At 45.1% G+C, this 26,066-nt stretch overlaps 1 protein-coding gene across 2 annotated transcripts in view; it reads right to left on the bottom strand.

Moving 5' to 3' along the window:
- Positions 1 to 26,066, bottom strand: part of LOC122928721 (coiled-coil domain-containing protein 50-like) — a 95,258-nt gene that overhangs the window by 50,469 nt on the left and 18,723 nt on the right. For both annotated transcript variants that reach the window (XM_044281864.1, XM_044281865.1), the window contains exons 3-5: positions 8,260 to 8,322; positions 7,451 to 7,580; positions 5,647 to 5,737 (exon numbers count right to left, since the gene is read on the bottom strand). In XM_044281864.1, coding sequence (XP_044137799.1) covers positions 5,647 to 5,737; positions 7,451 to 7,580; positions 8,260 to 8,322 — 284 coding nt within the window. The remainder of the gene's footprint in view (positions 1 to 5,646; positions 5,738 to 7,450; positions 7,581 to 8,259; positions 8,323 to 26,066) is intronic.

The raw sequence follows: 26,066 nt of genomic DNA on the forward strand, positions 1-26,066 counted from the left end.
AGTTCCGCCAAATGCCATTCGATTTTTTTGCAGGTAAACACGATAATCCCAGAACAGGGTGGCATTTCAAAAATGCAGCCTGACTCAGACGCTGGCAGCTGCTTGACCTACTCCATAGAGCAACACCCACGCTCTGCCAAGACTCATCCACCCTCAAAAAAATAAAATAAAGTTAACACTAAATTTGGAAAAATTTTCAAAATGTGCGTCTCGGAAGACTGAACACACAAAAGAGGAGACCGTACTCCTAAATCACAGCACAAACTCAATGTCCATCACTGCAGAAATAGCTACTGGCAGGCCTCAAAGGGCAAAAAAAAGTTAAGTTGGCCATTTTGTACCATTTGCTAAATTTTTGTTACGACTGTACTCAGGAAATGTAGAAGGACTCAACAGCTTTAAGGGGGGTTCCAACTAAATACACTTTCTGTTCTGATATACAGACACAGAGGGGGGTTGTCAATGACCAAATCCAAAAGGCTGCTATGCTTTATAGAACGTAGAACCCCTGCTAGTGCTGAGAATTCAGTTACTGGAAACCAGTAACCAAGTCCTTTAAATCCTAGTGCCTAGATGTTTGGCGCTCCTTAAAAAGGGATTTTTTAAAATCATATATTAAAGGAAATCTGTCACCAGGATAAATCGCTATTGAAGTAAAGCCATGGCCTAATAGCACTTAGTACCTTATTTCCAGATGTGTCTTTGTTCCAGCAATAGATGTTTTTATCCTCTGAAAATCCAGTTTATTTGGTATGCAAATGAGCCAGTAAGGTGCCCAGAGGGGCGTCACTCTTTCAGGAAAGAGCCCAGACACACCCCCTGCCGCAATGTGTCCACCCACCCCTCCTACATCACATTCAAGCCATAACTCCGCCCCCCTTTTCCCTGCTCCCAGTATGAGGACGGGCTTGGCACTAGCAGGGGGCGTGCCTGGGCTCCTTCCTGCAAGAGTGACGTCCCTCTGGGCACCTTACTGGATCATTTGCATAAAAAATTAGGCTACTTTCACACTTGCGTTTTGGCTTTCCGTTTGTGAGATCCGTTCAGGGCTCTCACAAGCGGTCCTAAATGGATCAGTTTTGACCTAATGCATTCTGAATGGAGAAGGATCCGCTCAGAATACATCAGTTTGCCTCCGTTCCGTCTCCATTCCGCTTTGGAGGCGGACACTGCCTGCAGCGTTTTGGTGTCCGTCTGATGAAACTGAGCCACAATGGCACACAATGTAAGTCAATGAGGACGGATCCGTTTTCTGTGACACAATCTGGCACAATAGAAACGGATCCGTCCTCCATTGACTTTCAATGGTGTTGACGACGGATCCGTCTTGGCTATGTTAAAGATAATACAAACGGATCTGTTCTAAACGGATGCAGACGGTTGTATTATCTGAACGGATCTCGCACAAAACGCGAGTGTGAAAGTAGCCTAAACTGGATTTTCAGAAGATAGAAAACATCTATTGTTGAAACAAAGGCACATCTACAAATAAGGTACTGAGTGCTATTAGGCTATGGCTTTACTAAATAGTGACAGCCTGTGTGTGAATACTCTATGTGTGTGTGTGTGTATATATATATATATATATATATATATATATATATAGTAAAAAGAGAGAGCAGCAGCACTACTTATGGATGAAGCCGGGTGCAAGATCCTCTGACCTTAGGCTGTTCGGTCAATGATTGTAGATATCTCAAAGAAGAGGCAGCACTCCAGGATAAAATGAAACAGTGGCCCGCTTTATTTCCCCTGTGCAACGTTTCAACTGCTCATTGCAGTCTTTCTCAAGATCTGTGTGTGTATGTATATATATATAAATAATTTATTTTTTTCATAAAAAACAGGTGGTTTTCTGGATATCATTTTATGAAGTCACTCCATGTATTCTACTTCCTATATTGGCTCTTTAACTTCCTCTTTGTTGGAACTTTTAGCATGGCAAACAGCCTCTCCTAACTTTTCCACTCAAACCATCGGTGAGACCAAAGAGGGAAAGGGATGAGTGAATTAAGTAGAGCCTCATACCTTATTACACTGATAAGTGCAATGCTCTTCTGTGTTCATCTATATCTAGGCCTATTGAGAGAACAATAGAGCTGTCATACTGTTATCCCAACTGTACACCTACTATTATCATGAGGATTACCCTTCAGATAACAGCTTCCCCTAGCAGCAATGATAAACTGACAATAGATTTCCTGTCTATATAGGAGGTCTTATCATTTGCCTTGCCTGCTACAGAAGAACATTTTGTTTTTAGTTTTCAATGGCACAGTACTGACAAAATAAAAAAGAGAAACTGACAATATGGAGTTTAAAAAAATAAAATAAAATTCTGATGGAATTGCCTTTTTAAAGTTTATCTCAGCACCTATGTAGGGGGTCCGGATGAAATATCCCCCACCAATATTATCTTCTTGCTTGTACAAATGACAGGGAAGCAATCGAACCAGAACCCAGCATCTGGGATCAGGCAAATACGATTCCCTTTTTCTAAAATTTGTGTCCCCTCCCATCCCTTGGCTGAACTTGATAGACTTATGTCTTTTTTTTTTCAACCGTATTAACTATGATAAATATTCGGCCACACTGTGGGGTCTGTAGAAAAGCTCTACAAAAGCAAGCAACCCCTTTAAAAAAAAATATTGTGGTTATCCCCCAATAAACTGTAGGGAAATAGCAATGGGAATAATCCAACCAAGAATGCAACATTTATAAAGAGATCTGCTAATGAGTCATGTGTTGGATTTCATGAACACATTCCATGCTTGGTAATCTATTCATTCAGAGATTTGGATACCGATTATAGCAAACAAAACTGTATTTGTCGCAGTGAACAGTGTTTGTAATTAAAGGGAATCCGTTACACCGATTTTGGACTATTATCTAGAGCAATACATGAGTAGTCCTGCAGATATGGAATCCGGATCACTATTTATTTTTTTCCTACTGCCCCCTGTTCCCCTCCACTGTCAGCATTCAAAGCTGCACTGAAACACACATTCTGAACTGCTGTGCTAACATAATGGAGGGGACTCATGCGCATGCACAGCAGTCCTGGCAATGTACTTCAATGTAGCTCTGGGCGCTGACAATGGAAGGGGAACAGGGGGCAGTAGGAAAATAAAAAGTAGCAATCTGGACTCCACACCTGCAGTACAACTGATTTATTACTGTAGATGATGGTCCAAAATTGGAGTGACAGATTCCCTTTAAAAAGAGAGTCTATCACCAGTTCCCCTTACATTGGGGCATCAATAATGGTTTCGAACAGATCCACCAAAAGCCACAAGAAAGCATGTTCTAGAGTTGCAAACCAATCACAGAGCATCTTACTGTGCTATTCCATCTGGAACGCCACAAAAATGCCACGAAATGCCTCTTTGGGCTAAATGAGCATAAAACCGCCTGGTTGGTGGGATTGTTGGCAACTATGCTGTATGTTACAGGATTAAAAAAAAAAAAAAAGGGTACTTTCATACTTGCGGCAGAGGATTCCGGCAATCTGGACGCAAACGGATGCATTTGTGAGACTGATCCGGATGCGGATCCATCTCACGAATGCATTGCAATACCGGATCCGTCTTTCCAGTTGTCATCTGGAAAAACGGATCCGGTATTACGGTATAAATTTTGTTTTTACAAATTTAATGGTCTGCGCTTGCGCGGACGGAAAAAACTGATCCGTTTTGCCAGAACACTTGGGGCTGGATCCGGCATTAATACGTTTAAATGAAAATTAATGCCGGATCCGGCATTCCGGCAAGTGTTCAGGACTTTTGGCCAGAGAGAAAACTGCAGCATGCTGTGGTATTTTCTCCGGCCAAAAAACGTAAGAGGGACTGAACTGATGCATCCTGATACATACTGAACGGATTGCTCTCCATTCAGAATGCATTAGGATAAAACTGATCAGTTCTTTTCTGGTATTAAGCCCCTAGGACGGAACTCAATACCGGAAAACTACACGCTAGTGTGAAAGTACCCTAAATAAATAAAAACCAACCACAGGCTGTATGTGGTAATACATCTCAGCTTAATTCATTTCAGTGGAGCTTAGCTGCAATGCCAACACCTCTCTGTGGGGCGATTGACCGAGAGGAGTCATAAGACCAGCAGAGTCCATCATTATAAGATCAGAGTTGTATTACAAAGGGATTTATTCCTTAGAGTAAAGAAGCATCTACAGTAACAAATGAAAAGCTCTGTTGCATAGAGATAGAGCCAACCATGATGCCATGTTGTCAATGTACCCAACTCACATTATTGAGAAGAAGCCTCAGCAATAAAATTGACCAAACAAATGACTGTTTAGCCATAGTCTCATGATGGGGGTGTAAAATATGGACATCACTGCTTCTCTGTTTTCTACACCTTACGTACGTATATACACAGCTATTGGTTTGGGGCATTTTGAGGATGGACAACTTGTTGAAAGTTGCAGTACAAGTATGTTCCTTCAAGAAAAAAAAAAAAAGACATACAACTTTATATTTTCTTGGCTCACAATTAAGAAACACGATCATTCGAGAAGAACATGCTTAATTTCATATGGACTTCAGGATGGGCAGAAACCAATGATATGATGGTGGCCCAAAAAAAAAAAGAAAAAAAGTCTTAACCCATTATTTCTCTAGCATCTCTGTTTTGGAGAACCTCCAGCAAGATTTACATCCATGTGTGTAGCTGCTCTTTTTCACAGTTTGTACTTTAAAGGGGTTGTCTCACCTAAAACATTGGTGGAATATCACTTGGATATTCCACCAATGTCAGATAGGTTCACGTCCTAGAGGTGGGACCCTCTCTTATCTCCAGAACAGGACACCTCGAAGTGAACAGCGGACAGCCATGCATGTGCGGCCACCCTCCATTTATTTCTATGGGAGTATGGGTCTGCTTTCCCATAGAGGTGAATGAAGCAGTGGCCGCGCTTGCTCAGTGCACTCTCCATTTATGTCTATGGGAATTCCAAAAATAGCCAAGCGAATTTGCTTGGATATTTTCGTAACTCCCACAGAAATTAATGAAGAGCACTCTGTGCATGCCCGTGCATATGGGTGGGCATTTCAGGGGTGGGATAACCCCTTTAACTGTAAAGCTTCACATCAGCAACTGGTATTCATCATGTAGATGCAGTAAAAAGAAGGCACTTACTAATGTATTGTGATTGTCCATATTGCCTCCTTTACTTTTTCCCATCCCATGGCATTTTATACCGCTCGTTTCCAGGGATTATGGCCACTCTGCAATCCAGCAACAGTGGCTGTGCTTACACACTCTAGGAAAAAGCACCGGCCTATAGTCTGCAAGCACGACCACCGCTGCTAGATTACAGGGTGGTCATAACCCCAGGATACGAAAAGTGTATGATGTAATGGAAAAATGAATAAAGCCAGCAAAGGAAATATGGACAATCACAATACATTAGTAAGTGTCTTGTATTGCCTTTGTCTACATGATAAATGCCATTTACTGAAGTGAGACAACCCCTTTAAGGTTGACTGGCCCTTTAATTAGTCCTCTTAATAACAGATCTGTCATTAGTTAATGGGGAAACGGAATGTGTTCCTTTGTATTCTTTATCAAACCTGCTGCACAAGGACAACAAATACATGGTTTGTGTGCAGCTCCTGCGGGGGTTACCTTGTCTTGCTCTTCCCTCTGCAGGCACTCCTGAGCCTTCCTCTGCAGCTCTTCCTGAACAGCCCGGGCGTATTCAGAATCTAACTCCTCTCTACAGCCACAAAAACAAAACCAATGATTCATCCACAGCAAAGTATCAAAAGTATCTCCATCGGTGGAAAACTTTAAAAATCAACTACTGAACTTATTCAACAAAGTCACGTGCGACTTCATAAACAACTTACTTCGGCTCATCAGAGCCCGTACATTCTAACACTATACAGAGACGAATCTTTGTACAGTATTATTCCAAAGTTTTGAACGAAGCGACTTTGTATTGAGCATCCGAAGCTCACTTCGCTCAACTCTAGAATTAACCCACAAGTAAATAACTGTGTACTCAGAAGACAGAGCATTTCTTTCAGATGGAATCATTTAAATAAATGCCGCCCTGTATATACAGTACATTTTATGTGTACACTGTTTATGGTTTTCTAGGGCATAAAGGCTGAAACTGAGTGTGGATCAATAAGTGGACATTACTTATTAGGGGGGTATGCAGAGGCATTATTACTGTGTAGAGCACTATCACTCTGTGGGCTGCAAAACCTGGCACTTTTACTATGTGGTGCACTGTAACCATCTGGGCAATTATAGTTATGACCTTATTTATAAAGCACAGTTTATAGTGGCATCTTGCCACACAGCAGTAGGTACAGTAAAAGGCAATGGAAACATGCAGGAGAGAGAGCATGTGTAGTTTAGGGAAAGTTATGGTGGGTGCTGACATAGTGAAGAGCCTCTGCTGCAAACTCTGCAGAAGTCATGGATGGAAGAAGTCATCATGGTGGTCTGGGCCAGATGGAAAAGAAGGGAAACGTGAATGACTCCAGTCAGAGAACATGTGAATCAAATGTAAGTCACTGTACTGTAATCCCATATATGGTGTGCTGAGCTCTGTATAACCTGTATCTACCACTATATGGTCACTGTGTAGTGGCAATACTGGTCTTTGTATGGTATGTTTTTCAGTAAAAGCATGGTAATATTAAGTCCATATTTAGTGATAATGGTAGTGGTGATACTTTGTTGGGGCCCATTCAGGCCACTGATATGTTTAGCTGTCCATTTCACATAACCCCTAGCTATGCCTTTGGGTATATACTTTTATCCATAAACAGCACCACGTGTGTCTATAGGCTGCGCCTGGTATTGCAGCTGAGCCCAATAACTTTAATGCTGCAATATCATAAAAGGCCTATGAACACAAGTGGCACTAAAAAGCCCTTTCTTCTGATTTTATAAAACTCCTTTAAAGGGAACCCATCAACTTTATGCTGACCTCACTGAGGGAAGCATAAAATAGTGACAGAAATGCTGATTTCAGCGATGTGTCAATGATGAGCTACAAGTAAGTGGTTGCTGAGAACCAGCATCATAATCGCTGCAGCCCAGGCCTTGAAAAGAGTCAAATCTACCTGAGAAGAGTCCTGGTTATACATAATCTCCTGCTCTCTCGCCCATCTGCTGATGGTTGGCAGTTCTCTCCTAGAGAGAAAGGGAGAAAACTAGGTAGAAGACTGTCAGTCATCAGCAGGTGGCAGGAGAGCAGGAATCCATGAATAACCAGGACTCTTCTCAGGCGGCTGGGACTCTTTGCCAGGGCCAGTCTGCAATCATTGTGATGTTGGTTCTCGGCAACCACTTACTGTTAACTTATAAATGACAGACCGCTGAAATCAACTCACCTGTCTGTACTTTATACTGCCGTTAGTATGGGCAGCATTAAGTTGATGACAGGTTCCCTTTAAAGTTATCAACTCACATTTGCTTCTGTTGTTCGAGGCTGAAGACTTTGCTCTGTTGATCTTCTTCATCCTGAAGCTTCTTAGCTATTCGGATGTCCTTTTGCACCAGCTTATTCTTCCGGACGTTGAAGGCATAGTGCTGCTCAACTGAGAATTATACAGACATGTACAGAGGTGAGGCGAGAGGCATCACTCCAAAATAAAAATACAGTTCTAATGTGTAGTCGTCATGAGGCAACTAATTAGAGGGGGGATTTAAAAGTAATTTGCCCAGCCCCCCGAGGATAGGAACCCCAGGATCTACTTCAAACTACTCAGCATAACTTTATATGGGAATTCACATACACATAGTAAACTAAAAATTATGTAATTTAATATTTTTTTCTACATACTACTATATATTACTCTATAATATGTGACTTCAAATATCTGCTTGTGCCTTGAGAGCCAACATTGTAGCGATTTCGTTTTGTACTTTACTTTTATCCCAGTGGGTATAGGTGCGGGTTCAGTGCACGCGACACAATTGCATTGCTGGCTGAGAATTTTATATATTTTTTATATTATATGGGAATAGAAACTTATGTGGTTTCCCCTCTATGGTGACGATAGGAGTCTTGTATATGTCAGTACCATCTTGTAACTATATGTCGGTATTATGTGGGCTGAAATGATAAGAAAAACAAGCAGGGAGGAGGGCACCATGCTTCTTGCCTTGGGCGAAATTTTGTTTAAAACCTGCCCTGAACACGGACAGTCAGGATTAGTTAATTTGTGCAAGATATCTGATTTTATTACCGAACTATCTTGGTTTCTTACAACTTACTTTCTTGTTCTTGCAGGCAATGAGCCAGTGCACCATCTTCAAGAACGGCAAAATCCCGGCAAACTAAAACAATACAAAAGAGAGGAAAAACAAAATCAGAATAATACACTATTCCACAAAAGAGGATTATGAAACAAAAAGCCTCTAAATCTAAATGAGCAGCCTCGATGACTGGCCACAGACTAGTCTGCATATCAGATTGAGCCTTTAAAGTCAGCCTATAGTGCCTACACCAATCTGCAATACAGTGCAGAGCTGGCTGGTATTGGAAACAATCAACAAGCTTGCTGTCAGACACTATGCAGTGGAACAGTTGCTTTTTTCCCCCATACATTCTAGCTCCGTAAAGACAATGCAGAGAATGTTGGGAGTTTCAGCTCTGACACCGGCAGAATTGGGAATGGTGTCTGGAGTGTAATACCGGCTGCAGATCATAAGTAACCTATTTACAAAGAGAGGCTTTACCTACCTATCCTTCTGTCGCACCACTGATTCCGCAATCTCGGTTGTGATCAAGTGACTGTTCGACTGACTAATGTACAAGCAGCTGAACAGGAAGAAACAGGAGCACATTCGGTTGGGACGGGTGGTCACACGATCACGGAATCGGAAGAACGTCGGAAAGGCAAATACCGCCGAAACTATCTCCCTTACACAGGTTAGCTGAAACAGATTAATTAGGTAAAACCCAGGAGGACCTCTTGAACCCCATGTTCAAACTGTTGCCTAAAGATGAAGATTCACTTTAATACCAAGGGTCAGGAATACAATGGCCAAGTGCAGCGATCAAGAGTGGAAAAAACATGCAAGAGATAAATGTGGCTCATATGCCATGTGAGAACCCAGGTCAAGTCTATCATCAATGGTGGTGTTAGGAGGTCTTACCAGCTGATGTGAAACTACAGCTCAGTATGTCCAGACAGGCTTGGAGTTGTAGTTTCCCCAACTGCTGGAAACCACTGTTGCAGATCTACAGCTTTACTTTAACCAAAGTTTTTTTTTTGAGAAATTCGGACTACAGAAAAAAAAAAAGTCTAAGTTGGTTTCTATGGTGTAGTACACACAACTTCAAGCAATGTTAGTGGCCTGCGCCCTGGCACAAAAAGAAAAAAAACTTGCAATGGAGTTGGAATGAAAACAAGCAGAAGCAAAGGAGGAATGTTCCCACTGTGCTCAAACAATGGAGAAGATAAAATACAAGAGCAGGCAAGCGATCTCCTGCGGTGTTAAAGGCCATTTATAGGACGGTGTGAAGGTCCGCACTGCACGTATTGGCTCCACTACATACAGCTGCTTAGTCAAGGACATAATAATGTTATATATATATATATATATATATATATATATATGTGTAGAGAGAGATAGATAGATAGATAGATAGATAGATAGATGTCCAGTGGGAGCACCAGGTTATGACCACCCAACAATCCAGCAGCGGTGGTCGTGCATGCACACTATAGGAAAAAGCACCAGCCTCTCTGGTGGCCAGGAGTGTGCATAGGCCGGCACCTTTTCCTATAGTGTACAAACAGGAGGACCACGCTGCTGGATTTCTGGGTGGTCGCAGCTCCTAGATATGAACAGTGTATAATGTGATGGAAAAATGAATCCAGCCATCAAAGGAGGCAATATGGATAATTATACGTAGGTAAGTGGCTTGTATTAACTTAACTGCCTTCATGATAAGTGTCTTCTGCTGAAGTGACACAACCCCTTTAAGGCTAGGTTCAAATCTGTGTTGAGTAAATCGGATAGTCTGTTCCGGAAGAGGAGCAGATTACCAGAATTACCGTATCCAGTATAGCCAGACATCGCCAGGGCCCACTGGATCTCCTTTCACTATAATGGGATGCTGAAGTCACACCGGAAAAGGGGCGGATTATAGTGAATGGGGGTTAGGACGGGCCCTAGCAGTGTTCAGCGATTTGGTAATTCCAATTGTCAGCTCCTCTGCTGGAACCAGGGGCGGAATGGCCATAGACCGCCTGAGCCCTCCTTGCGCCCAGCCAGTGGAAGTTTTTGGGGATGTATTTTGTGCTTTTGGCCTCAGTATTTTGTGATGGACTGTGGTATTTGGCTCTGTTGGGGTGGTATAATGTGCCACAATAAAGGTATTGCTGGCCCTGCTTTCCATCAATTTGGACAAGGCTACAAAACAGGGCCACTTTTAGTATTTTTTTCAGGGCCACTTTAAATTCCCAGTCCACCCCTGGCCAGAACAGACTACCAGATTTACAGAACGCAGATGTAGGCTTAATCCCAATTGTAACTGAACCTCATTTAACATATCAAAAGGTCTTGATAAGTGGGTGTGCAAATGCTGAGACCCCCCTCCCTTCCCCGGACAATCGCTAAAAGCCCTCACATGAAGTGCTTGTTGCTGAAGACTATCAACAGAAAGTTTAGGAGCCCATCTCCATTCTTCAGCAGCAAAGAGAGACAGTGCCCTATCTGAGCCCTTCCAACTCCATAGTTTAGCGATCAGTGGGGACCTCTGCACTCAGACCCTCACCGATCATAACCTTTGATCTGTCACTATGATATTTAAAATTTTAAGAGGACTTTTCACAACTCCTGACATGTCTGTTTTAATAGCTTCATGCATTCCCCACATATTAACAGTTCTGCATCATCTATTCTTATGTCTGTATGTTGTCCCATTCCTCCCATTATTTTTACTAGAAGTTAAGAATAATTGCTAGCAGTCTGCAGTAAGGGTACAGAGGGGAGGTAACCAGTTGGGGGTGTGAACCTGCACAGTCTGAAAATGGCAGCACTGATTGGATAGAGCGAGTCTGTGCAGGTTCAAAACCCCAACTTGTTACCTCCCCTTTGTACCCTTACTAAAGGCTAATAGCAATTCAGTCATAACTTCTAGTAGAAATAATAAAGAAATGGCACAACATAGAGCCATAAGAACAGAGGCTCCAGAATTGTTATTGCATGGGGAATGCATGGAGCTATTAAAACAGACATGTCAGGAGAGGTGAAAGGTGCTCTTTAACCTCCTCAGGACCGCTGTACGCAGGATTGCGTCCTGGCGGCGGCCCTGCTATTCTGGGTGGACGCATATACGCGTCCTCTCGCGAGAACCGGGATTTCCTGTGAACGCGCACACACAGGCGCGCGCGTTCACAGGATCGGAAGGTAAGCGAGTGGATCTCCAACCTGCCAGCGGCGATCGTTCGCTGGCAGGCTGGAGATGCGATTTTTTTTTAACCCTTAACAGGTATATTAGACGCTGTTTTGATAACAGCGTCTAATATACCTGCTACCTGGTCCTCTGGTGGTCCCTTTTGTTTGGATCGACCACCAGAGGACACAGGTAGCTGTGTAAAGTAGCACCAAACACCACTACACTACACCCCCCCTGTCACTTATTAACCCCTTATTCACCCCTGATCACCCCATATAGACTCCCTGATCACCCCCCTGTCATTGATCACCCCCCAGTAAGGCTCCATTCAGACGTCCGTATGTTTTTTACGGATCAACGGATACATGGATCGGATCCGCAAAACACATACGGACATCTGAATGGAGCCTTACAGGGGGGTGATCAATGACAGGGGGGTGATCAGGGAGTCTATATGGGGTGATCACCCCCTTGTCATTGATCACCCCCTTGTAAGGCTCCATTCAGACGTCCGTATGTGTTTTGCGGATCCGATCCATGTATCCGTGGACCCGTAAAAATCATATGGATGTCTGAATGGAGCCTTACAGGGGGGGGGTGATCAATGACAGGGGGGTGATCAGGAAGTCTATATGGGTGATCATTCAGCCTGTAAGGCTCCATTCAGACTTTTTTTGGCCCAAGTTAGCGGAAATAGTTTCATATTCCACTAACTTGTGTCAAAAAATAAAATCTCACATGAACTCACCATACCCCTCACGGAATCCCAATGCGTAAAAATTTTTTGACATTTATATTCCAGACTTCTTCTCACGCTTTAGGGCCCCTAAAATGCCAGGGCAGTATAAATACCCCACATGTGACCCCCATTTCAGAAAGAAGACACCCCAAGGTATTCGCTGAGGGGCATATTGAGTCCATGAAAGATTGAAATTTTTGTCCCAAGTTAGCGGAAAGGGAGACTTTGTGAGAAAATACAAAAAAATCAATTTCTGCTAACTTGTGCCAAAAAAAATAAAAAATGCGATGAACTCGCCATGCCCTTCATTGAATACCTTGGGGTGTCTTCTTTCCAAAATGGGGTCACATGTGGGGTATTTATACTGCCCTGGCATTTTAGGGGCCCGAAAGCGTAAGAAGTCTGGGATCCAAATGTCTAAAAATGCCCTCCTAAAAGGAATTTGGGCCGCTTTGCGCATCTAGGCTGCAAAAAAGTGTCACACAAGTAGTATCGCCGTACTCGGGAGAAGTTGAGGAATGTGTTTTGGGGTGTCATTTTACATATACCCATGCTGGGTGAGAGAAATATCTTGGTCAAATGCCAACTTTGTATAAAAAATAAATAAAAAAAAAGGGAAAAGTTGTCTTTTGCCAAGATATTTCTCTCACCCAGCATGGGTATATGTAAAATGACACCCCAAAACACATTGCCCAACTTCTCCTGAGTACGGCGATACCAGATGTGTCACACTTTTTTGCAGCCTAGGTGGGCAAAGGGGCACACATTCCAAAGAGCACCTTTCGGATTTCACCGGTCATTTTTTACAGATTTTGATTTCAAACTACTTTGCACGCATTTGGGCCCCTAAAATGCCAGGGCAGTATAACTTCCCAACAAGTGACCCCATTTTGGAAAGAAGACACCCCAAGGTATTTCGTGCTGGGCATAGTGAGTTCATGGAAGTTTTTATTTTTTGTCGTCACAAGTTAGTGGAATATGAGACTTTGTAAGAAAAAAAAAGAAATCATTTTCCGCTAACTTGTGACAAAAAATAAAAAGTTCTATGAACTCACTATGCCCATCAGTGAATACCTTAGGGTGTCTACTTTCCGAAATGGGGTCATTTGTGGGGTGTTTCTACTGTCTGGGCATTGTAGAACCTCAGGAACATGACAGGTGCTCAGAAAGTCAGAGCTGCTTCAAAAAGCGGAAATTCACATTTTTGTACCATAGTTTGTAAACGCTATAACTTTTACCCAAACATTTTTTTTTTAATCAAAGACATGTAGAACAATAAATTTAGCGAAAAATTTATATATGGATGTCGTTTTTTTGCTAAATTTTACAACTGAAAGTGAAAAGTGTTTTTTTTTGCAAAAAAATCGTTAAATTTAGATTAATAACAAAAAAAGTAAAAATGTCAGCAGCAATGAAATACCACCAAATGAAAGCTCTATTAGTGAGAAGAAAAGGAGGTAAAATTCATTTGGGTGGTAAGTTGTATGACCGAGCAATAAACGGTGAAAGTAGTGTAGTGCAGAAGTGTAAAAAGTGGTCTGGTCATTAAGGGTGTTTAAGCTAGGGGGGCTGAGGTGGTTAAGAAGGTACAGATACAATTCAGGCAGACATCTTACTGCAAATTTAGACAACCTCTTTAAGACCCCTATACAAATTATATGAATATCAGCCGAACCCACCAATTTTTAAAGAGCCCCACAACCAGCTACTGTGTATAGGGGTGTCCCAATGCTCCCCCAAAGCCAGATGTCAAGGGAAAGAAGGAACTAGTGTGCTGAATTTCAACATGCCCGACCCTTTTGTTCTCACAGGAGATATGTTGCCTCCAGAGGTGTCTGTAAGCGGCTTTCTCCTCTCTCCCTATGTAGAACACCTACACATTTAGCTGAAGCATGAGCAGATATTGTATGACAGGCGTGGAGTCAGAAAGAACAGCCTCTGCTACACCAGAATCCAGCCGCCAGCTCTACCCTGGGAACAGATCAAGGCCATACTTCCAGAATCTATGTTGTCTACATGTTTAGATCTGTATCGGAAAAACCTCGAAAGTTATCGGTATGTACATAGCATGTGACTAATAATCCCTCAGGTGTTCCTCCTATGTGCGGCATAATGCACTATTCACACTTAGGTAGGTGACTAAAGCAGACATTACGGTGTCATAGGGGTTGTTACTTAGCTGTCCACAGAAGCTGAATGACATACTACACTACAGACTACAGACATGAGAGCTAAAGTGGTATTCAGGGGACTTGAAGAGGTTGCCTGGGATATGAAAAATAAGGGGTATAATATTTTTTCCAGACACAGCACCACTCTTGTTTAATGGTTATGTTTGGTATTGCAGCTTAGTCTCAGTCAATGTGGATGAGCTTTAAAGGGCATCTGTCAGCAGTTTTGTACCTATGAAACTGGCTGACCTGTTACATGTGCACTTGGCAGCTAACGGCATCTGTGTTGGTCCCATTTTCATATGTGCCCTCAATACTGAGAAAAATGATGTTTACATATATGCAAATGAGGCTCTAGGAGCAATGGGGGCGTTGCCTTTACACCTAGAGGCTCTGTTCTCTCTGCAACTGTCGCGCCCTCTGCACCTTGAATGATAGGTGCATGCGCGATGATGCATTCCCTGCCTGGCCCTGTCCATGAAAGTGCAAAGGGAGCGGCAGTTGAAGAGAGAGCAGAGTCTCTAGGTGTAAAGGCAATGCCCCCGCTGCGCCTAGAGCAGTGGTTCTCAACCTTTCTAAAGCCGTGACCCCTTAATACAGTTCCTCATGTTGTGGTGACCCCCAACCATTACATTTTTTTCCTTGCTACGTCATAACTAATTTTGCTACTCTTATGAATTGTAATGTAAATATCTGATATGCAGGATGTGTTTTTATTGCTAATTGAACATAATTAAAGCCGAGTAATTAATCACAAAGACAAAATGTTGGGTACCCCTCAAATAAATAAAATCAGTGGTGCTTCAAGTCCCCCCCAAATAAATAAGGCCTCTTTCACGCTTGCGTTGTCCGGATCCGGCGTGTACTCCACTTGCCGGAATTACACGCCGGATCCGGAAAAACGCAAGTGAACTGAAAGCATTTTAAGATGGATCCGTCTTCAAAAAGCTTTCAGTATTACTATGGCAGCCAGGACGCTATTAAAGTCCTGGTTGCCATAGTAGGAGCGGGGAGCGGTATACTTACAGTCCGCGCGGCTCCCGGGGCGCTCCAGAGTGACGTCAGAGCGCCCCAGGCGCATGGATGACGTGCCATGCGATCACGTCATCCATGCGCCTGGGGCGCCCTGACGTCACTCTGGAGCGCCCCGGGAGCCGCACGGATGGTAAGTATGCTGCTCCCCCGCTCCCCACTACACTTTACCATGGCTGCCAGGACTTTAGCGTCCCGGCAGCCAAGGTAACCACTCTAAAAAAGCTAAACGTCGGATCCGGCAATGCGCCGAAACGACGTTTAGCTTCAATGCCTTTAAATGGGCATTCATTCTGGATCCGGCCTTGCGGCAAGTCTTCTGTTTTTTTGGCCGGAGCAAAAAACGCAGCATGCTGCGGTATTTTCTCCGGCCAAAAAACGTTCCGTTCCGGAACTGAAGACATCCTGATGCATCCTGAACGGATTTCACTCTATTCAGAATGCATTAGGATAAAACTGATCAGGATTCTTCCGGCATAGAGCCCCGACGACGGAACTCTATGCCGGAAGACAATAACGCAGGTGTGAAAGAGCCCTAAATCAGAAGTGCTCAGGGTCCCCCAAATAAATAAATCAGCGGGGCTTCAGGTCTCCCCCAAATAAATAAATCAATGGTGCTCAGGGTCCCCCAAATAAATAAATCAGTGGTGCTTCAGGTCTGCTTAAAATTTAAGCAGACCTGAAGCACCGCTGATTTATTTATATGGGGGGACATGAAGCACCGCTGATTTATTTATTTGGGGGACCCTGAGCACTTCTGATTTATTTATTTATTTATTTAAAGAGGACCTTTCACCAGAATTAAACTTCTAAAGTAACTATACAGACATGTAGAGCGGCGCCCAGGGACCCCCCTGCACTTACTGTTATACCTGGGCGCCGCTCCGTTCTCCCGTAATTGCCTCCGGTATCTTTACAGTTAGGCTCCACCCAGGGGAACCTGCCGGCGCCTCCTTCTCCCATGCTGCAGCGCTGGCCAATCACAGCGCTCAGCTCATAGCATGAGAGGCTTTTTTCTCTCTCAGGCTATGAGCTGAGTGCTGCGATTGGCCAACGCTACAACATGGGAGAATGAGCCGACGGCAGGTACCCCTGGGTGGAGCCTAACTGTAAAGATACCGGAGGCTATAAACGGGAGAACGGAGCGGCGCCCAGGTATAACAGTAAGTGCAGGGGGGTCTCTGGGTGCCGCTCTACATGTCTGTATAGTTACTTTAGAAGTTTAATTCTGGTGAAAGGTCCTCTTTAAGCCTTAAATAAATAAATCAGCGGTGCTTCATGTCCCCCCAAATAAATTAAGCCTTGTTCAGCCAAATAATTTAAATAAAATTAGCCAGGCTCAATTAAATCATTGGTGGCAGTGGTGCTCAGCGGTGGTGTCATTAACGAAAAAACTCGGACCCTGAGCAGACAGGCGGCCCGACTTACCAGTCCAGACGTCAGGCTCCTTCAAACACAGGCAGTGATAGGACGTCACTTCCTGCGCGCGAGGATAAGGGGCTGCTGCCGTTGTGCGGGCGACCCACAATAGGAAGCCTCAGGCGACCCACCGGAAAGGGCCGAACGACCCCCAAAGGGGTCGCGACCCCTAGGTTGAGAACCACTGGCCTAGAGGTTCATTTAGATATAATAAAACATAATTTCTTTTCAGCAACATGGGACCAACACAGATGCCTTCAGCTGCCAAGCACACATGTGTCACGGCCATGGCTATGACCGTGACTCTTCAACCGCATGCGATTGTCAGCGGTTTGGTTTTGTTGTCAATCACAGGTGAGGGCAGTGGTATTTGCCTCACCTGTGGTTGCCGCTGACAACGCTAGTTATGTGGCAGCTTTCCGGCTGTGCATGCGGTTGCACCTAGCAACCTCTATGTTAGGTGTCTGTGTGCACTTCTGTTTATGTATTGTGTGCACTTCCCCTTTAAGTTGGTAGTTTCCCTTCTGTGGTGCTGGAAGGGTTAACTCCCTTCCCAGTGTGTGTGTGATGTCACTGGGTGTGTCCGACTGTGGGGTGTGGCTTCTTGGCCTATATAGCTTGAGTGTCTGGCATGGCTCAGTAGGTTGCTTCAGTCATCCATGGCTGGAGCAGCCTCCTGTGCTTATGACCTGCCAGTGAGAGCCACCCCTGTGGTCATAAAAATAATTGTCGTTATGTTTGATGTCTTTATGCGTGTGTGGTTGTATGTTGTTCTGTTGGGACCTTCTTATGTTTGGTGCAGCTCACGGTTCTGGTTTCCTGTCTGCTCAGGGATCCAGTCAGCAAGGCTGTGGCAGGTTGGTGGAACGGTGTGTTCGCCTGCCATTCCCGTGAGGCTGTTCATGTCCCCCTTTCCCCAACAGCTTGGCCATTGAGACTCCTGCTCCTCCCTGCCAAGGAGGAGTAGGTCGTCTTACCCAGCTCCTAGCTCAGGGATCTGCGGAGGGTAGGACAGGGCTCCGAGGTTCCTGCGCATGGGTCCTCCTACCTTAAAGGTCGGCCCATGCAGGTTAGGAGTTAGGGTCAGGGTAGGGATGCGTGAGGAGGTGACCTGCTCCCTATCCTGTTCTCATGGCCGAGTAGCCACTACACCACCTGGCATCGCACAGCTGAACGTTTCCCCCATCCTCAGCCGTGACAACATGTCAGAGGTACAAATCTGCTGACAGATGCCCTTTAATGCCATACACAAACCAGGGACAAGTACAAACTCTTCTCCTAATCTCAGATAACACCTTCAAACATTGATGGCCTAGCCTTACTACTATCCAATTGGCAGATCCTTGGGATCTCCAGCGATCAGCCTAAGAGGCGATGGTGCTCCTTCACTGTCCACACTGGTACAGCCTTGCATGCAAGACCGCCCCTGTGTTGCTGACCTATAGAAGTACGCACAGTCTCCAATATGGACAATTGATGGTACTGATCCTCACCGGTCAAACACTGATGGCCTATGCTAAGCATACATCAACAGTATTTAAAAAGGTGTACAAAAAGGGGGTTCCTCCAAAAAGGGCACCACACCTGTCAGAATCTGGGTATTGCAGCTCAGCGCCATTATAGTAAAAAGCGCTGAGCTGCAATATCTGACACGTGTGGTAGTGTTTTGGGAGGAATACAGCCATGGTGTGCAAATCTTTTAAAATCCCTAAAAATTTCACTACACTATAGTTCTGGCATTACCTTCTTGAACAAGAAAGAAAATTGCATTGTGAAGAGTTACAAACTACTGGAGCAGATGCAGAAATCATTATATCAGAGGTGCCGAGGAGCAGACACTAGGGTTATGGTGAGGGGTCCTGTTCTGGACAGATGCAGAAATCATTCTATCAGAGGAGCAGACACTAGGGTTATGGTTAGGGGTCTTGTTATGGACAGATGCAGAAATCATTTTATCGGAGGTGCAGAGGGTCAGACACTAGGGTTATGGTGAGGGGTCCTGTTATAGATGCAGAAATCATCCCATCAGAGGAGCAGACACTAGGGTTATGGTGAGTGGTCCTGTTATGGAGCAGATGCAGGAATCATTCTATCAGAGGTGCAGAGGAGCAGACACTAGGGTTATGGTGAGAGGTCCTGTTATGCAGCAGATGCAGATATCATTCTATCGGAGGTGCAGAGGGTCAGACACTACGGTTATGGTGAGGGGTCCTGTTATGCAGCAGATGCAGATATCATTCTATCAGAGGTGCAGAGGGTCAGACACTATGGTTATGGTGAGGGGTATTGTTATGGACAGATGCAGAAATCATTCTATCAGAGGAGCAGACACTAAGGTTATGGTGAGGGGTCCTGTTATGCAGCAGATGCAGATATCATTCTATCGGAGGTGCAGAGGGTCAGACACTACGGTTATGGTGAGGGGTATTGTTATGGACAGATGCAGAAATCATTCTATCAGAGGAGCAGACACTAAGGTTATGGTGAGGGGTCTTGTTATAGAGCAGATGCAGAAATCATTCTATCAGAGGAGCAGACACTAGGGTTATGGTGAGGGGTCCTGTTAGAATGATTTCTGCATCTGCTCCATAACAGGACCCCTCACCATAACCCTAGTGTCTGCTCCTCTGATGGGATGATTTCTGCATCTATAACAGGACCTCTCACCATAACCCTAGTGTCTGACCCTCTGCACCTCCGATAGAATGATTTCTGCATCTGCTCCATATCGGAGGTGCAGAGGGTCAGACACTAGGGTTATGGTGAGAGGTCCTGTTATAGATGCAGAAATCATCCCATCAGAGGAGCAGACACTAGGGTTATGGTGAGAGGTCCTGTTATAGATGCAGAAATCATCCCATCAGAGGAGCAGACACTAGGGTTATGGTGAGGGGTCCTGTTATAGATGCAGAAATCATCCCATCAGAGGAGCAGGCACTAGGGTTATGGTGAGGGGTCCTGTTATGGAGCAGATGCAGATATCATTCTATCAGAGGTGCAGAGGAGCAGACACTAGGGTTATGGTGAGGGGTCCTGTTAAAGATGCAGAAATCATCCCATCAGAGGAGCAGACACTAGGGTTATGGTGAGGGGTCCTGTTAAAGATGCAGATATCATTCTATCGGAGGTGCAGAGGGTCAGACACTAGGGTTATGGTGAGGGGTCCTGTTATAGATGCAGAAATCATCCCATCAGAGGAGCAGACACTAGGGTTATGGTGAGTGGTCCTGTTATAGATGCAGAAATCATCCCATCAGAGGAGCAGACACTAGGGTTATGGTGAGTGGTCCTGTTATAGATGCAGAAATCATCCCATCAGAGGAGCAGACACTAGGGTTATGGTGAGAGGTCCTGTTATGGAGCAGATGCAGAAATCATTCTATCGGAGGTGCAGATGGTCCGACTGTAAGGTAATGGTGAGGGGTCCTGTTACGGACAGATGCAAAGGATGAAGAGCTCGGTATGGCCTTGCCAAGGAGCAGCACACATAAACCTTTGTACCCTCCAGCAGATGTTCGGTGAGATCATGTTAAAAAGCATAAATGAAAGGACTTTAGAGATGGACGGACTGCCCGCTGCCCACGGGGACTGCAGTGAGGTCATGGAATCATCGCAAACTGCCAAACCACTCTATTACTCTGCCCGGTCCCCGGAGACAGGACTTCATTTTTAAAGTACTGCAGCAGGGGGAATTAACTCTCAACCTGCTGGCATAAATGACTGGCACATTTTTTCCCCCCCTCGGTTCAGCATATATGGATGTAGCAGACACACACACTTGGCGAGTTATCACGTCTAATTAATGCGTTATGACTGTTAAAGGTGGATTTAGACGAAGCAATAATCGTCCAGATTTGGCCATCTAAATGTGGCACCGCCACCGGTCACAAGATGAACGAGCAAAACGTTCATCCATCGGGTGATCCGGTCGTTCATGCAGGCACACCAATCATCTTCCTGGGGAGCAGATTGTGTGGTCTAAACGGCGATCTGCTGCTCAGAAACAATGGTTCTGTATGGTCCTCATACTGTGAAGGAGATCGCTGCATGTAAATGTCTCCTTCACTGAGCGAGCAGCTTCCCGACAATCAGCTGTATAATAGGGACGTGTAAACCCACCTTAAAGGGAGTCTGTCAGCAGATTTACCCCTTTTTAACAGTTGCCATTATGCTGTAGCCGCAAAACAGACTATTAACACAGTACCTTGATACGCTTTGGTGGACTTTTAAATCTGCCAAAAACGAACTTTGATGAGGGCTCGCAAGTGCCCAGGGCGGAGTCCACCGTGTTGGAGCCCAGGCAGCTCTGCCTCTTCGGCTCTTATCCCCGCCCAGCCTCCTCCTCTGCTCGCCTATCTGTTGTCTCTCCCCCTCAGCGAGATCCCGCGCCGACGCGATGACTTCCTTGGTCGGGGCATCTGGGGCAATCTGCTGACAGACTCCCTTTAACTCTGCTGCATCTGTACATCAGGAAATGCACCCCACATATACCCCAAACTAGTCCATACCATATAATGCATGTCCACAGCCCCGATTTTATTGGGACTCGCTTGTGGGATGGACCACAAAGGGGGCAGAGTTAATGCTAATTTGCACTATGAGGCCTCTTTCACACAGTTTTTTTTTTCATTTTTTTGCTGTAAAAACACCAGCTCCAGACAGCTGAAGGTCTGAAATACGAAATGCAGGACACACAATTGCTTTTCGCTAGTAGCTTTTTTTTGTTTCTTGCTTCTTTTCAAAAATGCAGCATGTGTTTTCCTTTATACCAGTTTTGATAAATCTCCCCATTGGTGGTAAAATAAAAACCAAAAACACTGCTAAATGTAACTTTTTTTTTTTTTTTTTTTAACCCATAAAAAAACTCCAGAGACAAATTCATGCGTACAAGGACCCTACCGGCGGTGCACCCTGACAAAATGGGGCAAGGCTTCAAACGTTCAGAGATTTGGGTTTCAAATGTTAGTAAGCATGAATAATCACACTTGCCAACAATTCAGAGGTTTGCGAACCAGACCACCAAGGAGGGGGTTATGCACATTTTATATAGAGGGGGAGTATCCAGGCTGACTAGGGTGAGGCTTAATATCTCCTACAATCTGGGATTCATTTATTGGCCCTCAGATTGGCCATAGACACTACAGGGAAATTTCCTGGTGGGCCTATGCCTTGGGGGGCCACCCAATCCGTCCTCACAGCCACCAGCCAGATACATAATGATCTGATCATCTCCTATGCACCTGGCCACCTGCGGTGCAGGTGGTAGTATGATGTGCTGCACTGTGGTATTTGCTTCTGCTGGGGCGGTATAGTGTTCTGCACTATGGTATTGCTGGCTTTGCCTACTTCTGTTGTCCCTGCCTACTTGTGTTTCCCCGCCTTCTCTCTTTGGACCTACCTACAACATGGGGCCACTTTTAGTTTCTTTTCCAGGGCGACTTTAAGTTACCAGTCTGCCCGGCACTGCGATTGGTTGGCAAGGGCACAGTGGTGTACTAAGGGGCGGCTTGGGGGGGTGGTCCGTCCCAGGTGCCGACTCCAGAAACAATGAGCGCTTCCATCAATACAGATGGAAGCGCTCATCGCTGGAGCGCTGGGAGCTGCGGTCCTGTCCCTCACCGCTCAGCTCCCCGCACTCCTCCCCTCCTTCAGGCCCGAGGGGTACAGAATGGTGGAAGCACAGTGGACATTACTACTATTAATGGGGCACAATGGTCATTATTACTGTGAAGGGGGCACAGTGGGCATTATGACTCTAAAGGGGGCACAGTGGGCATTATTACTGTGAAGGGAGCCCAATGGGGATTATTACTGTGAGGGGGGCACAAAGAGGGCATTGCAACTGTGAAAGGGCAAGGAGAGGGCATAACTACTTTGAGAGGGCACAATGTGGGCATAACTACTGTGTGGGGGCACACATCTGTACAAAACTACTGTGAAGGTTGTACAGTGAGGGCAATACTACTGTGAGGTGGTACCATTTTTTTAAAGTATGGTAAGGGGGGGGGGGTGCCAGAGAAAGGACCTGCCCTGGGTGCCAAACACCCTAGGCACGCCACTGCAAGGGCAACAAATGTTTTCTTTTATTCAGTTTCATGCATTTCATGCCAGTGCCATAGGTTCAGCGTATGTACCGAACGTAGTGACAACAAAATAAGTGATCCGATCCTGGGAAAGCTGTGTACCAGTCAATATGGCCATCATTTCAGCTCCCTCAGAGGTCGTCACTTAGCTTTCCTATAGTCCTGAATGTTAAATCCTATAGGTTATGCAGCCATACAGGGGTAGGGGTTGTATGAAGTTTTCAGGTATCGGATAAAATTGGGCGATTGTTGCTCCTGTGGGTTGAGCAATGTTGTCAGGCCCATTAGATGTAACTCTGGCTCTCACTGCAACGGCTGAGAATCTGTTACTGTTTGTTTTCTAGAAAAGCGCAGAGTAGTGAGCGTCCAGGCTGTTATTTTGGTGTCAGCTGTAGTTACAGATTCAGCCAACGCTTGGTATCAGCAGCTGGCGCCAAACCAAGCTAAACAGTCATAAGTGATAAATTCATCTTTTCCTCTTCGTTCTGGTACAAGTCTGATAGATATAATTAGTTTCTGCTGAACAGTAACAGAGACACTGTTGCAGGCTGCATACATGAGGCCGGGGGGGGGGGGCCTGCAGGCTGCATACATGAGGCCGGGGGGGGGGGCTGCAGGCTGCATACATGAGGCCGGGGGGGGGGGGGCTGCAGGCTGCATACATGAGGCCGGGGGGGGGGGGGGCTGCAGGCTGCATACATGAGGCCGGGGGGGGGGGCTGCAGGCTGCATACATGAGGCCGGGGGGGGGGGGCTGCAGGCTGCATACATGAGGCCGGGGGGGGGGGGGGCTGCAGGCTGCATACATGAGGCCGGGGGGGGGGGCTGCAGGCTGCATACATGAGGCCGGGGGGGGGGGCTGCAGGCTGCATACATGAGGCCGGGGGGGGGGGGGGGGCTGCAGGCTGCATACATGAGGCCGGGTGGGGGGGGGGCTGCAGGCTGCATACAGATATCATTTAGAAACATTTGAAAAAAACCTGTTTTTGGCGGAAGGTTTTAATTAAAGGACTACTTGGACCCTTACATTTTATGAGGGACTGTGCTTAGAGAGTCAATGGAGAAAGTTCACAAATAAGAATTGGACCTGGTCAACCTCAGATAGTTTGAGGTAAAAATGCCTCCTTGAAGGGTAGAAATAGTCCCAGGAGGCTGATGCATAAACTGATTCGAGAAATGACATTACCATCTTATTAAACCGATTCCACTTTTGTGAGGGGAGCGGGCATAATTTATTTTTTTATTTTTTCTGGAAATTTTCAGGATCCTTTGACATAATGCAGAAGATTTCTTAGATTTCCGACAGAACATTAACCCACTTAACAAAAGGCAGAAAAAAAGCGGAAAAAAAAAACAAAACTCCACACAACTCAATAGGGTCAGATCCTGGAATTTAAAGGGCAAGTTTCCTCTCTCTCGCTCTTTGACACCATTAAAAACATAAAGTGAAACGAAAATACACGAGGGGCCTTTAAATAAACAACAGTAAGAGGACACATACACTTTATTCACTTTTGGGCTTTTAACTGCTTCACAGTGAAAGATAGTCCTTTAAAGCGTGCATATGACTTTAAGAGAAAAAATAAACAAACCACAATGTACCTGCTAATAAAGGGAGTATTTCAATATCAGACTATATTGCTACAAATACTAGAAACAAATTCTGCGACATCACTGTCCACGACATCACTGTCCATAACCAAAAAGGACCACAAACTGGCGGCCACTCAAACTTTCCTGCCTCCGAGTGATGCAAATAAGAGGCTCCAATTTCCTGAGCATCTGGTACCATTCAGTAAAGGCCTGGAGTCAACGGCAATTATTCTGTCTTGTCCATATACAAATGGTCTGCGACATATGTCAGATCCAGAAAGGAAATGCGCCATTTATAATATACTGCGGATAAAGACATATAGATGTTGTATATATACACACATGAGTTACTATACTACCGCCACACTGTGCAAATGTTTGCCATACCCAAATGGTTGGATGTGTCTGGTCACTGGTCTCTAGTAACCTATCTAGATTATTTTGGCATATGCTTGCCCCAAGAAGTCTACGAAAAGCATCAACATAGTGACTGGTTCTACACTAAACATGGTTCCACAAAAACATTTGCGCAAATTGTAAGCAACTTGCTGTCACGTGGCTACTTTAGGGCTATGATTTGGCTGTAAAAACACCAACAAATTGCAGAAGTGTTGCAGGTTAGTCGCAGTCGTACACAACTCGCATTGTGGTCTAGGATGGTAAAGTTGTATTCAACTTGCGACGTTTTATGACGGCCGCAGCAGAGCCCCATCCTTAGATGCAACATTGAGATCTTCACGACACGTGCCGCCGTGCAGCCCCAGCCTTAGGGCTCATGCACAAACAGCAGGTCCGCTATATATGGTAACCGGCCGTGTGCTCACCTCATCACGGCTGCAGACCCATTCTCTTGAATGTGTCAGCAATCCGTAAGGTTTGGTGCGCAACGGAGGCACGGAACCACATGGAAGCACCACGGTGTGCTTCCGCGGGTTTTCTCTCTGTGCCTCCGAACAGCAAAAAAAAAAAAAATAGAACATGTTCTATTTTTTTTGCATTGTGGTCGGATCACGGACCCATTCGAGTTAAATGGGTCTGGATCCATCTGCGGAATCCTCAATGGCCGTGTGCATAAGGCCTTAATGTAGAGCTTACACAAAGTCAGCTCTGCTACATGTTAAGGTCTACATGAGTGACACCTTATGGTGCGTCAAGTGCTTCATGTTTTTTTCACTGAATCGTGCAGAGCATGAGAATGGGAGGTCCATTAAGTGAGTGGAAACAAAAGAAATTGATTTGGCCCAATAATGTAAAATTCTAAGTATTCTCCAATTACGCTACAGATTTTTCATACGTTTTCGGCTTCAGGTTATTTGCACGTCACGCCGATAAATTGCGGTGTAGCAGGGCAGCCATAGGAATAAATGGGGTCTAGGTGCGACTCGCATGTTCAACATTGCTGAATTTTTTTGTGATTCGGTGACAACAAATGTGCGTCTTGCACTGCAACCTCATTCATTCCTATAGCTGCCCTGCTACATGGCAATACTTGGGCGCGATACGTGTAACGCCCAAAATCACAGAGTAGCTGTACTCTTATTCTCAAGGATCTAGATGCATATTTTAAAAGACGCTGGCAGAGACACCGTGTCAGATTTGGCCTTAAACGAAGTGGAGGTGCGATTGGAAAAAGAG

The sequence above is a fragment of the Bufo gargarizans genome, chromosome 2, assembly GCF_014858855.1.
Source record: "Bufo gargarizans isolate SCDJY-AF-19 chromosome 2, ASM1485885v1, whole genome shotgun sequence".
Lineage (NCBI taxonomy): Eukaryota > Metazoa > Chordata > Amphibia > Anura > Bufonidae > Bufo > Bufo gargarizans.